Source organism: Bufo bufo, chromosome 3 (genome assembly GCF_905171765.1).
Source record: "Bufo bufo chromosome 3, aBufBuf1.1, whole genome shotgun sequence".
NCBI lineage: Eukaryota > Metazoa > Chordata > Amphibia > Anura > Bufonidae > Bufo > Bufo bufo.
This window is the reverse complement of record NC_053391.1, coordinates 237,348,947-237,364,306: the sequence shown is the minus strand read 5'-3', so window position 1 is coordinate 237,364,306 and position 15,360 is coordinate 237,348,947. Positions and strand designations below refer to the sequence as shown.

Genomic DNA, 15,360 nt, shown 5'->3' with positions numbered 1-15,360 from the left:
TATATTATCACCCTGAGAGTTGTAGACCACAGCACCTGGAAAGCGATAGGTTGTCTGTCTATGAGAACATTACTTTTGGTCTTGTTTATGGTACACAGGTTTTGGTTAATGTTATCATACATGGTGGCCATTTTTAATTTGGCCACCTTTGCCCCACAGTTGTGTAAAGATCTGCCCTTAGGCACGGGTTTCAGTTCCAGATACAACAAGTGTGGTTTTGAGCACAGGAAATTGCCGTAGATTCTCGCGTGTCCGTTAACACAGAAATTGTCCCACAAGACACAATAATGGAATCCTTGTTAATTTCCCCTGGGTATTGTGGGAGAGAGGAGGAAGGAGGGGGGGCGTCTGCTTCCACTGCCAGCTCTTAATATTAGTTCATCACTCTTACTGAGAAGACTAAAAATAGGCCTAGAACGAAGAATATTAACCCGTCATGAGTTCTGCCTGTCTCTCTTTAACCTGTTCAGTGCCAGCGGTACTCAATGAAGCAATTGTCTTCCAGAGTGACAGTAGAATGTAAGAAAAATCCAGTAATTGGGCGTATAAAACCATTTATGAATGCGATGCATGGAGGACAGTGGCACCAGGTTAGTCAATGTTTGCAGCTACGGTATCCCTGAGGCTTATTTTATGCTACTTTAGTTACGCCCATGTCCTAAGCAAATCATCACTATCCTCTCTGCCTTTAATAAGAAATGCTTCCATTGACGTTTTCAGCACCAGGGTATCAGGTTGTGGGGGACATAAAGAAATAGATTAACCCTGTTCTGTCCATAAGGGTTTGCAGTGCATCAATTTGGAGACTCAAACAGTGCCGCCCCTGAGGCCTTGCGGCAAGGACACATCCATTATTTTTGGGAAACGGTAAATATTAATGTGGAGCAGGAAAGATCAGCCATGGCCTGAGGGAGAATACACAGCGAAGGGAGAGAGAGAATAAAAATCCAGAGTCGTATTCCGGCAATTTAATTACATGCTTGGTTGTTTCAAAATGAAATTTGTTTGGTGACGGGATATGGAGGCAGACAGTTTTCTTGAATAAGGTGGTGGGGTGAAGTCCTTAGAGGACTCAGAAAAGACAGAGGGTGAGGGGCTGCTGACGATGGTGTGCGTGATCAGGGGGAATAAGCAGTGCAGGGTTATACAGGCAAGGCAAGTGACGAAAAGCGAAATGCCACTTCCAAGGAATCATTTGTTATGTTTTGATACATTGTCATTATCCCTATAATTAAGGTGACCAGGTTTCCTTTTAAATTAGGTGCTGTGGAACAGCATGCTGTATTCAGACACAGTAACCATCAGGTCAGCACCTTTACGATGGCGCATAGAATTGAACATTATTAGAGGATAAATGGCCACATTGTACTTTTATTTACATATGTTCTTTTTCTGCTTCCCCGAAACGCGTTGTAAAATATGATACCATATTGTTGAACAGAGGCAGAATCGCCTTTCCAGTACTGAACTATTATATCTGAATCATGAGCTGTCTTCTAGAGCTATTCCTGAGCTTATTTACTTACATTTCTACATAAAAATTTCATTTCCCCACACCTCCCGGTTTTTCCTCACCCAGCCGACAACTTTTCTGCCGCATTTCCAGGATTGCATTTGAGGCCTTGTATGTAAAGCACAAGTCTAATATTAATTTCTATCACCTGTAACCATTCACGGTCAAAAGAGTTAAAATGCAGCGACCACAGTATTCAATTCTGCCCCTCTTCTCCTAATTCAGTGGCTGAACGCTCTGTGGGGCGCGTTCCTTTTTCGTTAAGACGAGAAAAGAAATGTAATAATTACGGCTGCTGTGCCGGGGAGAGTATAAAAAAGGAGAGATTTGTTGGAATAATCTCTGGGGTTTTGAAAATCACGCAGCTCAGGAACAAAAAAATTACAGCCGCTTTTTGAAAGGCAGATTTGTTCTTCCTTTTGTGAAGCTTAACATGAAGTGTGAACGGCTTGCACAGGATTAACAACATGAGAAGACGGACAAAGCCCACTTATTGTACGCATTGTGAGCCACCTTCCTGGCACTGGGGGAGCCTCATCCAGTTCCATTCATTTAGACAGAATGGTGATCATCTTAGGAGGGGAAGATGCATGATGTATGAATCTCATGCATGCTAGATTATTGATAGAAAGAACATACACAAATCTGGTCTTCTTGCAGGGTCCACTTGTCTATTGATGTAATGGATCTGGTTGCCTTGTTGTAGGCTGTCTTACAGGTGGCTCATCATGAAGGGCACGGCTTCTTTCACACCTGCATATGGGTGTTCTGGCCGGCAGACAAAGCAAGGAATCGGCCGGACAAAAACTGCTGCTGCCGATTCTCAGCATATTTACCAGGTAGCGGCCGGATCTCTGCCGGACCCTATTATAGTCAATAGAGTCCAGAGGGAAGGTTGTAGTATCTGGCACTGTTGGATCCAGGGAACTCCTAGAGACTGTTCTCTACTGGCACAGCCTGCCAGACCACACACGTCTGTGTAATATAACATTTATACTTTTTTTTTTTGCAGAACCATTGATTTCAATGGGTCCAAGGTCCATAGCATATGTATGTCCGTCACACAAAATGATAGAACATGTCGTATAGCCACAAAATGTGAACCACAGACCCATTGAAGTAACTGGGTCTAAAAAAAAAGCCGGATGTAACGCGGATGTTACCTGTGTTTCTCTGACTGCAAAATATATATGGACTTGTGCATGAGGATCACCACAGACTATGTATGCGCTACTTGGCAGGGCAACTGGCCACACAAAACCTCTCTACTTGACAAAACAACATCAGAGTCAACCCTTGTGCTAATGAGAGCAATGTAGCAAAAGAGTGCATGGCTGAAGGACATCACCAGCCCTTCCCTGTCTCTGGCCGTCTACAATGTTGTTTGGGCTACTGTGGATGTGAAATCTGCTTAGCTGAGCCCAGGTAGTACCACACACTTGTGTTGTCATACACAGGCTGTAAAGCAAGATCTTTAGCACCCTGAAGTGGTACACTCCTATCGACATCTAGTGGCCAATGGGAAAAGTACAACATTTAATTGTATGTGGAAAGACATGACTTAAAGGGATTCTGTCATGAGATTTGAGGCCTATAACCTAAACATATGGCCAGGTCCCTACTAATACCCTGAATCCGAAACTGACCTTATTAAATGTGCCTGTGGCTCTATTAGCATATAAAACAGGTTTTTATAACCTTTCATTCACCTACCTAAGGTGTCCAAGGGGACGTCGCTTCATACAGGGTGCCCGGCTGCAGCCATCTCCGTCTGGTGCCCAGCGCCGCCTTCCCTTTCAAAGGTGACAAAAACAACATAAAAACAATGGGGTTATTTATTAAAACCGATGTTTTAGACGCCGGTCTTAATACCCCTTTAGCTGGTGGTGGCTGCACCGAAATTTATGTGGAGGTGTCGGCCTCCTAAATGAGACATGTCTTCCAGCCCACCTACACCATGCCTCCTATTTTAGACCTGGTATGAGCAGGTAAAAGTCGCAGATTGCAGCGCAAATAACCTTTGCTCCGCAATCTGCACCATATATACGCTAAAAAGTGGCGTATATCTGTTTGTAAATGACCCCATGAATTATGTAAGCGCTAGATATGTGTATGCTATGACGGCGCATTGTAAACCTGCATTCTCTTTTTCTCCTTAGGACTGAGTCAGTGGCAGAGAAGATGCTCACTAACTGGTTTGCCTTTCTTCTACACAAATTCCTTAAGGTAACATATTCAACATATATATCCGAGACGTGCAGAAATCCATGTGCTTATAACCCATTCAAATGAATGAAACTGATTTTAGGTTGTGGAATATTCTGCCACAAAATCTTCCGCATTCTTCAGTACAAAACTGCATTTTCATCTCGTGTTTTTTTACAAGGATCGGCTCCAAAAGGTTTACAAAAAATGTGCAGACACGTATACAGCCGTTTTTGTATGCTTTCCAGCGAGGATTTCACTCCATGATACAGCATGCAGCTTTCTTTTTTCCACGTGTAAAGAAAAAACAAGTGCTGCTTCCCATTGACATGGGAGACTGTTTACAGGCGGTTTTTGGAGCTGATTTTGAGGTGGAAATGCTCCAAAGTCATTGCCAAAAAACTCAGTAAAACCGCACATGTGCTGGAGGTTCCACACAGGGATTAGCCCCATTGTAATTCAGACAGGCATGTGAATGGGGTATACATTACACCACTCATTTTCATTCGATCCAGAATGTTAGCCAACTACAGCTAAGGGTACTTTCACACTTGCGGCTGAGGATTCCGGCAGGCAGTTCCGGCGCCGGAACTGCCTTCCAGATCTGTCAAAACGTATGCAAACTGGATGGCATTTGTCAGACGGATCAGGATCCTGATCCGTATGACAAATGCATTGAAATGCCGGATCCGTTTCGGTGTCATCCGGAAAAAAACGGATCCGGCATTTATTTTTTTTCACATTTTTTGCGGTCTGAGCATGCAGAATGTTCCGGAATTTTGGATGGAGATAAAACCGCAGCATGGTGCGGTATTATCTCCCTCCTGAAAAGTCAAAAAGACTGAACTGAAGACATCCTGATGCATCCTGAACGGATTACTCTCTATTCAGAATGCATGGGGATAAAACTGATCAGTTCTTTTCCGGATTTGAGCCCCTAGGACGGAACTAAATGCCGGAAAAGAATAACGCTAGTGTGAAAGTGCCCTTAATCCTCATCACATCCTGAAAGTGTGACTGGGTCTCATGCCTATGTGACTTATGGTTAGTCTTATGTGTAACATATATATGATATGTAGGTTTATGGTTGTTTTTTAAGGAATGTGCCGGGGAGCCCCTCTTCATGTTACATTGTGCCATTAAGCAGCAGATGGAGAAAGGACCTATAGATTCAATCACAGGAGAGGCCCGCTATTCATTGAGTGAAGATAAACTGATTCGGCAGCAGATTGAGTACAAAACACTGGTAAGTATAATAAGTGTCCACAAGGGGGGGCAGTTTCCTTCTGCAAAACAGTGCACTGCTGCCCTCTGTGGAGAATTCCACCAATTCTTACCTTTGCTTCTACAATGTAGAACATGCTGAACATAGTGCTAATAACAGCTTCAGACCAGTAGGTTCACCTGCCTTTTTTCTTCTTGTCCTAGGCACACTTGAGGTTAATTTTTTAGGTTTTTGACTTTTTTCCACATTGCAGTTTGGCATTTCTTTTCCCTCATTGCCTGGCATTTTCTTCCATAGACCTCCACATATTTTTTATTTTTTTTTTCAGTTTCAAAATAACTCATGAGCAATTGTGTTTTTTGTACCAATGCTTATCTCATACAGCTCTACAGTGGAAGTGATATCACAGTGGGGTACACACTTTCCCTTAAAAATGCTAAAAAAAAAAAAACTGTATTACAAATGGGCAAAAACACCTCAAAAATATCTTTAAAAAAACCAGCAAAAAGCTGATCAAGTTAGGTCTATCTTTAGGCGATGTTTTTTTTTTATTACCAAAGCTATGTGTGATGGAGGCCATAGGGTGGATTCACACATCAGCACTTTTTATTTGTGGTGCTGTTTGCAAATAAGATTTTTGCTAAAAATTGGGAGCTCCAGATTTTAGATGAAAGTCAGTGGGAATTATGAATGCTGGACACACAAGTATTTTTTCCTGCTGTTCTTTTTTTGTTAAACATAGTCACCTAGACTCCAGCAGTGTGCTCATGGTTTAGCCATTTTTCATAATTTCACGAATGTTTCGTTACAGATCCTGAACTGTGTAAACCCTGACAATGAAAATAGTCCTGAGATACCGGTGAAGGCCTTAAACTGTGACACTATCACTCAGGTGAAGGAGAAGATCTTGGATGCAGTATATAAAAATGTGCCCTATTCTCAGAGGCCGAGAGCTGTGGACATGGACTTAGGTATGTGGTAATCACGCTACAAAGCAAGGACATCTTGAATGAACATATTTTCGCTTTTTTTATGTTGTTTGTGCTCTATTGACGGTCACGGTCTTTCATTTCAAGATTCATATTTTCATGAGATAAAGAATTGGGGAAATATGTTCATTTCTGAATCCATTTGAAATTTCAGTATGTTTCATTTCTTTGAAGTGGTACCTTGTCTATATTAAAGGTGCATTAATCCCTGCATAGCCAAGACTGGAGCCCAGCTGTTTTTATATTAAATAGCCTTATCTTTAATAGCTCAGATGACTAGCAGGACTAGTCTGCCTTTCATCATATACAAGCCGATGCATGCACAGGATCTCCAGGATAAATTGTAGTAAATTGTTGTATGTGGAAGTCTTCTGATTAATATCATACAGTACATTTATGGTACGGCCACACAGTCAAGTTTCCTGATGCAGTTTTGGAGGCCAAAAGCAGGAGTGAGTCACAGAGAAAGTATAAAGGACAGATATGACTTCTCTTGTTTTAAGGCCTCCTGCACACGAACGTTTTTTTTTCCGTTTCCGTTCCGTTTTTGTGAATTCCGTTTGCGGTCCGTATGCGTAACCATTCATTTCAAAGGTTCCGCAAAAACAACGGAAGGTACTCCGTATGCATTCTGTTTCCGTATTTCCATTCCGTTCAAAGATAGAACATGTCCTATTATTGCCCGCAAATCACGTTCTATGGCTCCATTTAAGTCAATGGTTCCGCAAAAAAAAATACGGATTGCATACGGAATGCATCCGTATGTCTTCCGTATCTGTTCCGTTTTTGTGGAACTATCTATTGAAAATTTTATTCCCAGCCCAATTTTTTCATGTACTTACTGTTTAACCATTATTGAATACTTCCGTTTCCGTTTGAAATCCGCAAAAAATGGATCACAAACTGAAACCAAACGGAAAAACGGAACGGCAAAGCGGAACGGAAATACTACTGAAACTGAAAAACAGATCAGTTTAAAACGGACCGGAAGACCATACGGTCGTGTGCAGGAGGCCTAACTGGAAGCAAGCAGCACTCCACACCCTAGATAGGGTGAACATATAAGCTCCTGGTAACTGGGTACCTGGTTAAAGTCCAAGGTGAGGTGGTGCACGTGGTAATGGATCCTGGCTTTGGATCCTCATAGAACCGAATGTAGAAAGGTCCTCAGCACTCGTCCAGTTCAAGCAGCAGGTATTTATTATGGACCAGGCAGCATACATAGTGACGTTCACTCCTGGTTTTGGCTTCCAAAACTGCCTCCAGAAACCTGAATTTAGAATTCTAAGGCTTGGGCTACACACAGACTTGTGTTCACTTGACATATGATAGCAGTGTCACACTAATGATAATGAACGTGGACACATTTCATACCACAAGTAACCATGACAGGACATTTGACAGACATCCAAACCTGTTGAATATCAGCGCCACTACGTCCCTTTTCATTAATTACGGTTTTAACAGCGTGACATTGCCAACACATGTCATATGGCCACAAGTCGCCATATAGCTCTTGATGTCGCAAGTAAAATCTTATATCTCCCTTTGTAAAATCATAATTCTAAAATGAAAAGAAACTAATTTAGCCCATGTTATAAATTGTGTTTTGTGTGACCCATGAGCAGAGTGGAGACAAGGACGCATAGCAAGGGTGGTTCTACAAGATGAAGACATCACAACTAAGATTGAAGGAGACTGGAAACGGCTCAACACGCTCATGCACTACCAGGTACCTTATCCACTTATGAATTATGATTTCTATGATGGTCCAGAAAACAGAGTAGTAGAACAATGGTTTGAAAACCCTCTAGCTGTGTTGAAAGCTCCCAGCATCCTGTCAGGGCAGTTTCACCACTGCTGGACAGCCATGGGTTGAAGACCACTGATGTAAGGAATGATTAGATTAAGTGTAAAAGAGTCTATCAGCAATGTCATGCTCTTTAAAATGGATTCATTAAATATTCTAATTATCCATACTGCACCATCGTATAAATTAATGGTAATTTAATTGCTAGCTGTAATATAAAGTATCCTAATTTAAATACGTGAGTTCTCTCTAAGGTATCCCTCATCTCTTCTAAGATTAGTAGCTTAGTGACACACTTTGTTATAATGTAGTTACTTTCCAGGTAAACAGGTTAGGCCCCATTCACATCACCGCTTTGTTTTCTCTTCTTCTGATCAATCAGAAGAACAAAAAAATTTAAAAAGAAGGATCCTTTATTTTGAGCCTCCGATGTGCTCATTTGCATCCATTTTTGTCATGTTATATTTGACAGGAGAAAAAGTTCTCCATGCAGGACATTTTTTCCCGTCTAAAATAATGGATCTCTGATGGCAAAAACAGATGCAAAATGAGCACAACAGATGCTCAGTAAGCGAAGGATCCGTTTTTTATTTTACATTTAAAGAACGGAAAACAAAACGGTGATGTGAACATCTATTTATATATACAGTACAGACCAAAAGTTTGGACACACCTTCTCATTCAAAGAGTTTTCTTTATTTTCATGACTATGAAAATTGTAGATTCACACTGAAGGCATCAAAACTATGAATTAACACATGTGGAATTATATACATAACAAATAAGTGTGAAACAACTGAAAATATGTCATATTCTATGTTCTTCAAAGTAGCCACCTTTTGCTTTGATTTCTGCTTTGCACACTCTTGGCATTCTCTTGATGAGCTTCAAGAGGTAGTCCCCTGAAATGGTTTTCACTTCACAGGTGTGCCCTGTCAGGTTTAATAAGTGGGATTTATTGCCTTATAAATGGGGTTGGGACCATCAGTGGCGTTGAGGAGAAGTCAGGTGGATACACAGCTGATAGTCCTACTGAATAGACTGTTAGAATTTGTATTATGGCAAGAAAAAAGCAGCTAAGTAAAGAAAAACGAGTGGCCATCATTACTTTAAGAAATGAAGGTCAGTCAGTCAGCCGAAAAATTGGGAAAACTTTGAAAGTAAGGGCTATTTGACCATGAAGGAGAGTGATGGGGTGCTGCGCCAGATGACCTGGCCTCCACAGTCACCGGACCTGAACCCAATCGAGATGGTTTGGGGTGAGCTGGACCGCAGAGTGAAGGCAAAAGCGCCAACAAGTGCTAAGCATCTGTGGGAACTCCTTCAAGACTGTTGGAAGACCATTTCAAGGGACTACCTCTTGAAGCTCATCAAGAGAATGCCAAGAGTGTACAAAGCAGTAATCAAAGCAAAAGGTGGCTACTTTGAAGAACCTAGAATATGACATATTTTCAGTTGTTTCACACTTGTTTGTTATGTATATAATTCCACGTGTTAATTCATAGTTTTGATGCCTTCATAGTCATGAAAATAAAGAAAACTCTTTGAATGAGAAGGTGTGTCCAAACTTTTGGTCTGTACTGTACATGTGAGTGCTTTTTTTTCCTAGTCGTCTGTAGACGGTAATATTAACTATTTTTATTAATAGGGAAGTAGAGGCAGAGGTGCACCACACTAGTAGGGTTACCTATGTGTACTGACCAGTCACATGTAAATCTTGTCACAAGACAGTTGACATGATAGTTGCTAAACAAGGAAAATCTCTGTGTAGTATTGATATAGTAATAAACAAGTTTCAAGCAAATTAATATCAAGAAGTAATTTGGTGGTCCATTGGACTACTTGTTTGCCAGATTGTGTAGACCAGTGGTCCTCACCTCCAGTCCTCAGGGCCCACGGTCATGTTTGCAGGATTTCCTTAGTATTGAGCAGGTGATATAATTACTGTCCATGCATCAGGCCTTACCAAAGGCATTAATTCTGTGGGATATTCTCAAATCATGACCAGTAGGTGGGTTCTGAAGACTGGAGTTGAGGAACAGTGGTGTAGACAATATATCTACTTCCATACCTTAGAATATTTGAGTGCACAGTTCTTAATAGCTATACAAGCATACAGGCTCACTTCACACCACATCTTTGACCCTGTTGAAAGCTACTCCCTTTTTTGTCAAGATTATACAAAAAGTACCTTGGAAATGGAAAGTAGGAAGATGTCTGTTTTGTTCTGTCACTTCATGAAAAAAAGGGTCTGTCTAGATCCTGTTCAACAGGATAGAATAAAGTTGTTTCTGTTCCCCTTGTAGCTTGGCCACTTTAGACTCCTGTTTCTCCGCGTCCTGGAGGAACGGGCTGTCTACCCAGCTCCTAGCGCAGGGATCGGCGGAGGGTCCTGAGCATGAGCCCTCCTACCTTCAAGGGCGGCTCATGCAGCTAGGAGTTAGGGTCAGATTAGGGAAGCTCTAGGAGGTGACCTGCTCCCTACTTCTGTGGTTCTGGCCAAGTAGCGACCTTCAATCTTCTGGCACCGCGCGGCTGAGGGTTTTCCCCATCCTCAGCCGTGACACACAGCTTATGTAATGGTCTTTGGATGGACCATGAGTAAATGTGAACAGTTAGGTATACTTATCTATCAGCTGCTGTATATTAATTTTCTAGCACTTGACTCTCCGCTATTTAGAATGTAATGCGCTTTGCACATAATCTATAATGGATAGAGACCCAGGAAGTGCATTAATTCCCGCTGAAAGGGCACTGGACTTAATTCTGTTACAGGCTTATTGCTTCAAGTGTGGGATCAGCAAAATGAAGCATCACTTAGCTGAGGTTTCACATTCAATACCCTATAAAATGAAATGATTTGTGTGGAAATTGATGACTCTCAGCTGTAGGATGCTACCATTGCTTCTAAAAGGATTGCCAGTTGAATGCTCTAGATTGATTTTGACTTTCTGGAAGAAATTCATCCTATAATGTATGATCTTTAGTTAAAGAACAGACTTGGACATGTATGCTCGGGCAAACCAAGTATGCACTTCTGTAGGGCAGTAAGGAATAGCTGTCAACTGTAGAAGCTTTGAAAGGTCTATGGGCACCTTTAGGCCCCAGGCACATGGCAGAGCGCCATTGTGTACAGGAGGTTGTACAGCTGCACCTGGAGACCTACATCAGCACCACATACACCTCTATAGATGCTGTATTGTCACTCCACACAACTTGGAGGTTTATGGACATATGACCATGTGCATGAAGCCTAGATGAGTGTTCCTGAACTTGCCTTAAATCTACAGTACATCCAAATTGTTCAAATAAAATAATACTTTCCATAAAGATTCAACATCCAAGAAAAAGATCATCTTTAATGTATCCTCACCTGATTATGTTAATTTTCTGGGTGTCCTTACAACTGCAGTTAACTGATTTATTATTCATGGTTACTGCCGAGGGCACTGTTAATTACACTACCATTAAACTGTAATGACCAAAGTGTCAACGTGTTCAATATTTTGTTAAAAACAGCATTATCCCTCCTTTGTACAAAGGAAGCTGTGCGCTATACGTTAGCCATGAAGACCACATCAAGAGGATAACATGGAAACTTTCATATAAGAGGATCTCGTTAGCACAAATATTCATCTACAGTTTGACTTTTGCCTAATTAATCCTCTGGATGTAATAGAGGGACAGGCAATTTAAGCCTCTGAAAGATGGCTTTATTGCTTGTCTTACCATAAATCACATTTTTATAAAGTTCATAAAACCGGTTAGAATAAAAAATGGTTTAATAAGAATGCTTTATGGTCCATAACATTATGATAGCTGCTTATTCTCTTTGTGCTTCAGCCTTAATTAAATCAGTGCCATTCTCCATCTTTAAAATGGGCCTGGAAATGAGAGAGGCTAAAATGTGCTTAAAAAAGTGCAGTTCTCACTCACGATTATCCGCTGACATAAAATATCTCCGAACACTTCTTGTTTGGATTCTGGGCTAGGTTATATGGAAACGCTCCTAATCCAAACATGGCTTCACAGGAGGAAATGAGTCACATTATCTCACTAAGCAAGATCACTCACAGCTATGCTATTGTTTTGTGAAAAAATAACTCCAACTTGTATAGGAAACGGCAATCAGGGAAACTTTCCAACAGCAAAGGTTAAGAACATAGCATAAGTCATGAAAATGTTATTGATCGAGGGAATGAACCCTTGTTACACCACTTAATCCTTCACCGCTGACAAGCCTGCATGTACAGATGGTGCCGGTTTAGGATACACCCTGTATTAGCAACGTGGTGCCATGTCTGTGGCCTGCTTTCACTTATTCTCTGCTTACCTGCCCAGTAGATGACAATAAGGTGTACACAATGGATATTTGGCCACTGATTTGACTGTTAAAGTGTAATTGCCACTTCAAACAACTGTTGAAATCATAGTGACATGTCAAAAGTTTGGATCTGTGGGATCCAGGTGTTGACACTACCTCTTACTAAAATGAGGAGGCAGAAGCAATAGGCTGAACGCTGTCTCTTTACCCTATCTCCTCGTGATAGATGGAGGTCCCAGCAGTCGGTCCCCACCACTCTGTTATCCCCTGTACTTTGGATATAACCAGAATACCACTTTTAATCGGTGTTGAATGTACTATACATTGAAAAACGTTTAGAGTGTTAAAAAATACTAGTAATAAGTAACCTCTGACATGATTCTTTGATATGAAAGAAGACAGGTATAATTGAAGATTAGGGTAAATTTTATGAGGTTTAGAGGTGACTATCACAACGCAACATTCATTGTCACATTTTTATTTGCACATTGGAAAGAAAATCATATTTGGGATGAAGTTGGATGATTCTAAAGGTTAGGCAAGTAACCTTACAACTAAGGGTCCATTCACACGTCCGTTGTTTCTTTCCTGATCTGTTCCGTTTTTTGCGGAACAGATCTGGACCAGATCTGGACCCATTCATTTTCAATGGGTCCTGAAAAAAAATCAGACATTGAGCTGTCCGTTTTTTTTCAGGACCCATTGAAAATGAATGGGTCCAGATCTGGTCCAGATCTGTTCCGCAAAAAACGGAACAGATCAGGAAAGAAACAACGGACGTGTGAATGGACCCTAAGGCTGCTTTCACATGGCCGTGTGTGGTCCATATGGCGGCCACATTTCCCAGACAGACCGTGGTTCATGTTAGCCGAACTCTCTGCATCACAATGATCTGTGATCTATCTGTTCTAGCCCAGCCGGGGAGTCTATTTTCGCGTACCCACAGCATCATTTGAGTACGTGACTTTAGACACACAGTTGGGCTGGAACTCACATCATCATAAATGACTATGAATTCAGCTCACATCTCACAGACCACATTTCACAGACTACACACAATCATGTGAATTCAGCCTAACTGCTGCGTTATTGGAAAGTTTCTTAATACTTCAAATGCCTGACCTCATGCAAGTCGTCTGTAAATCTCTTCTACTGACTGCATTATTTTTTCATGCAGGTCTCTGATCGTTCAGTTGTAGCTCTGGTCCCAAAACAAACCTCATCTTACAATATCCCAGCATCTGCAAGCATATCCCGGACCTCCATCAGCAGATATGGTAAGAAATATAAATATAAAACTATAACTATATATAAGCTATTTTGGATCAGTTTTGTAAACCAAAATGAGGGTCCAAAACGCAGAAGAGGTACAGATTATTCATGTTTATCTTTCATGCCTAGTCTGACTTTCTATGGTCACATGACAATATCCACATCTGTATTACAGCTGCAGTTCCTGGCCCAACTGCACACCTGATCACTCAGACCTAAACACCATAGGTGCTTTTTATGCTTGTTTGAAACGGGCCTAATGACGATGCAAAATACCTAAAAGCACAAGTGTGAGAGTGACCTCAAAATGGGAAAATAAATTTATATCCATGCCATAGAAAGTCAATAAATTCATGTTTTTTAAGACTAGTCAGAAGGAACTAGTGGGCATAAAGAAATAAGCACTTTAGTATTACATTAAAACTCGAAAAAGAGAGAGAAATCTGGCCTTGTTGCTCATACCAACCAATCATAAGACAACTTTCATTTGTCCAGAGCAGTTTAGGAGATGAAAAATGCACCGTGCTTGGTTGCCATAGCCAACAAGGCCGGATTTTCTCCATGCCATGCTGAATATAAAAACGAAAATGAACGTAAAAGTTGGTATGGGGATGAAATTAACACTGTTGATAATAGAGTCTACCTTCTTATTTGGTCTAATCCTCATGGGCACTGTAGTTGCCATGGACAGTTTGTGTATTCTAATTACACTTTAGCGTAATTAAACAATTTGGCTACTTATAATATATTCACAGTAGTAGCATTAGATGGACCCCTGAATTGAATGGGTTTAAAGTAACATGAATAAAAAAGAACCTACTGCCTTCTCCAGAACTCATAGGGTTACTGTTCTCAGCAAAGATTCGCAGGAGCCGTTTCTATGCAGATCATGGCGCCAGCGACATAAATCTTCAGCCGCTAACCGGCGAAGGCAGCAGTATCAGTAACATTTGTCTCTCTCATTCATTAACATGTAAATTATGAAAATTGGTGCAAACATGATTACAGTGGGAAGAAAAAGCATCACAACATATTATCGGGAATCAAGAATACGGCTGATCAGCGGTTTGGGGCACCATGTGCAGGAAAAGACACCATAAAAGCTGTATTTTTGTCTCCTGCATGTGTTTGACATTAGAAGCAATATTAATGGTGACATAGGAAATGTTAACAGGGATTCTGTATTGTCTCGAGCTGATGGAGATGTTCATGGAGAGAAACACTAATTTCATGGCAGAAACGCTAATGTCGGCTATGTCTCTAAGTCCGCCGATGACTGCAGGAATGTGTCATGCTTTTTGCATCCACACTTAGTTACACAGCATAATTGTATCTGCATGACAACAGAGACGATGAAAATTAAACCTTCGCTGCCATCTTCTAATTTGCCGGCATTTTTATTGCTAAATAGTGCTTTCTTTGTTAAGCTCTGTAAGCCTCTTGCTGTTTCTTTGGATAAGCTGCAAGGAGACTTGTGGTTCATTAACACTGGCGGCATCTGACTGAGGGCCTAAGTCATTTGACTTTCCGCCAATAACCCCTGCAAGGCGAGTCTAGATATGAAATAGGATCATGAAATTGATTAGAATAAAAAGAGTTGCAGGCTACCTTGTAATGTACAGGCATGTGTATGATCTAAGGTATGTTCATCCATGAGCAATATTTCATCATTTACCAAGTTCATATCTGCAGATATCTGTTCTCTTTTTGAATTAGCCCACATCTGGTCTTTCTAATACATAGCTGGCAATGGTTTTGAGAAAGAAGAGAGAAATTTATAAGTGTAGGATTTATATGTATTGAATATTCCTATATTACCCTTCTTGTAGACTCCACATTCCGCTACACAGGCAGCCCTGATAGCCTTCGTTCTCGTGCCCCCATGATCACGCCAGATCTCGAGAGCGGTGTCAAGGTTTGGCACCTGGTGAAAAACCATGAACATGGAGACCAGAAAGAAGGTGACCGGGGAAGCAAGATGGTTTCGGAAATCTACTTGACAAGGCTGCTAGCAACAAAGGT

The 15,360-nt window shown here is 41.1% G+C and overlaps 1 protein-coding gene across 2 annotated transcripts in view; it reads left to right on the top strand.

Annotated features, from left to right (window-relative positions):
* PLXNA2 (plexin A2) overlaps nt 1-15,360 on the top strand; it is a 301,825-nt gene that overhangs the window by 280,168 nt on the left and 6,297 nt on the right. For both annotated transcript variants that reach the window (XM_040424057.1, XM_040424056.1), the window contains 6 exons: nt 3,673-3,739; nt 4,818-4,964; nt 5,755-5,914; nt 7,561-7,664; nt 13,244-13,343; nt 15,168-15,358. In XM_040424057.1, the coding sequence (XP_040279991.1) occupies nt 3,673-3,739; nt 4,818-4,964; nt 5,755-5,914; nt 7,561-7,664; nt 13,244-13,343; nt 15,168-15,358 (769 nt within the window). The remainder of the gene's footprint in view (nt 1-3,672; nt 3,740-4,817; nt 4,965-5,754; nt 5,915-7,560; nt 7,665-13,243; nt 13,344-15,167; nt 15,359-15,360) is intronic.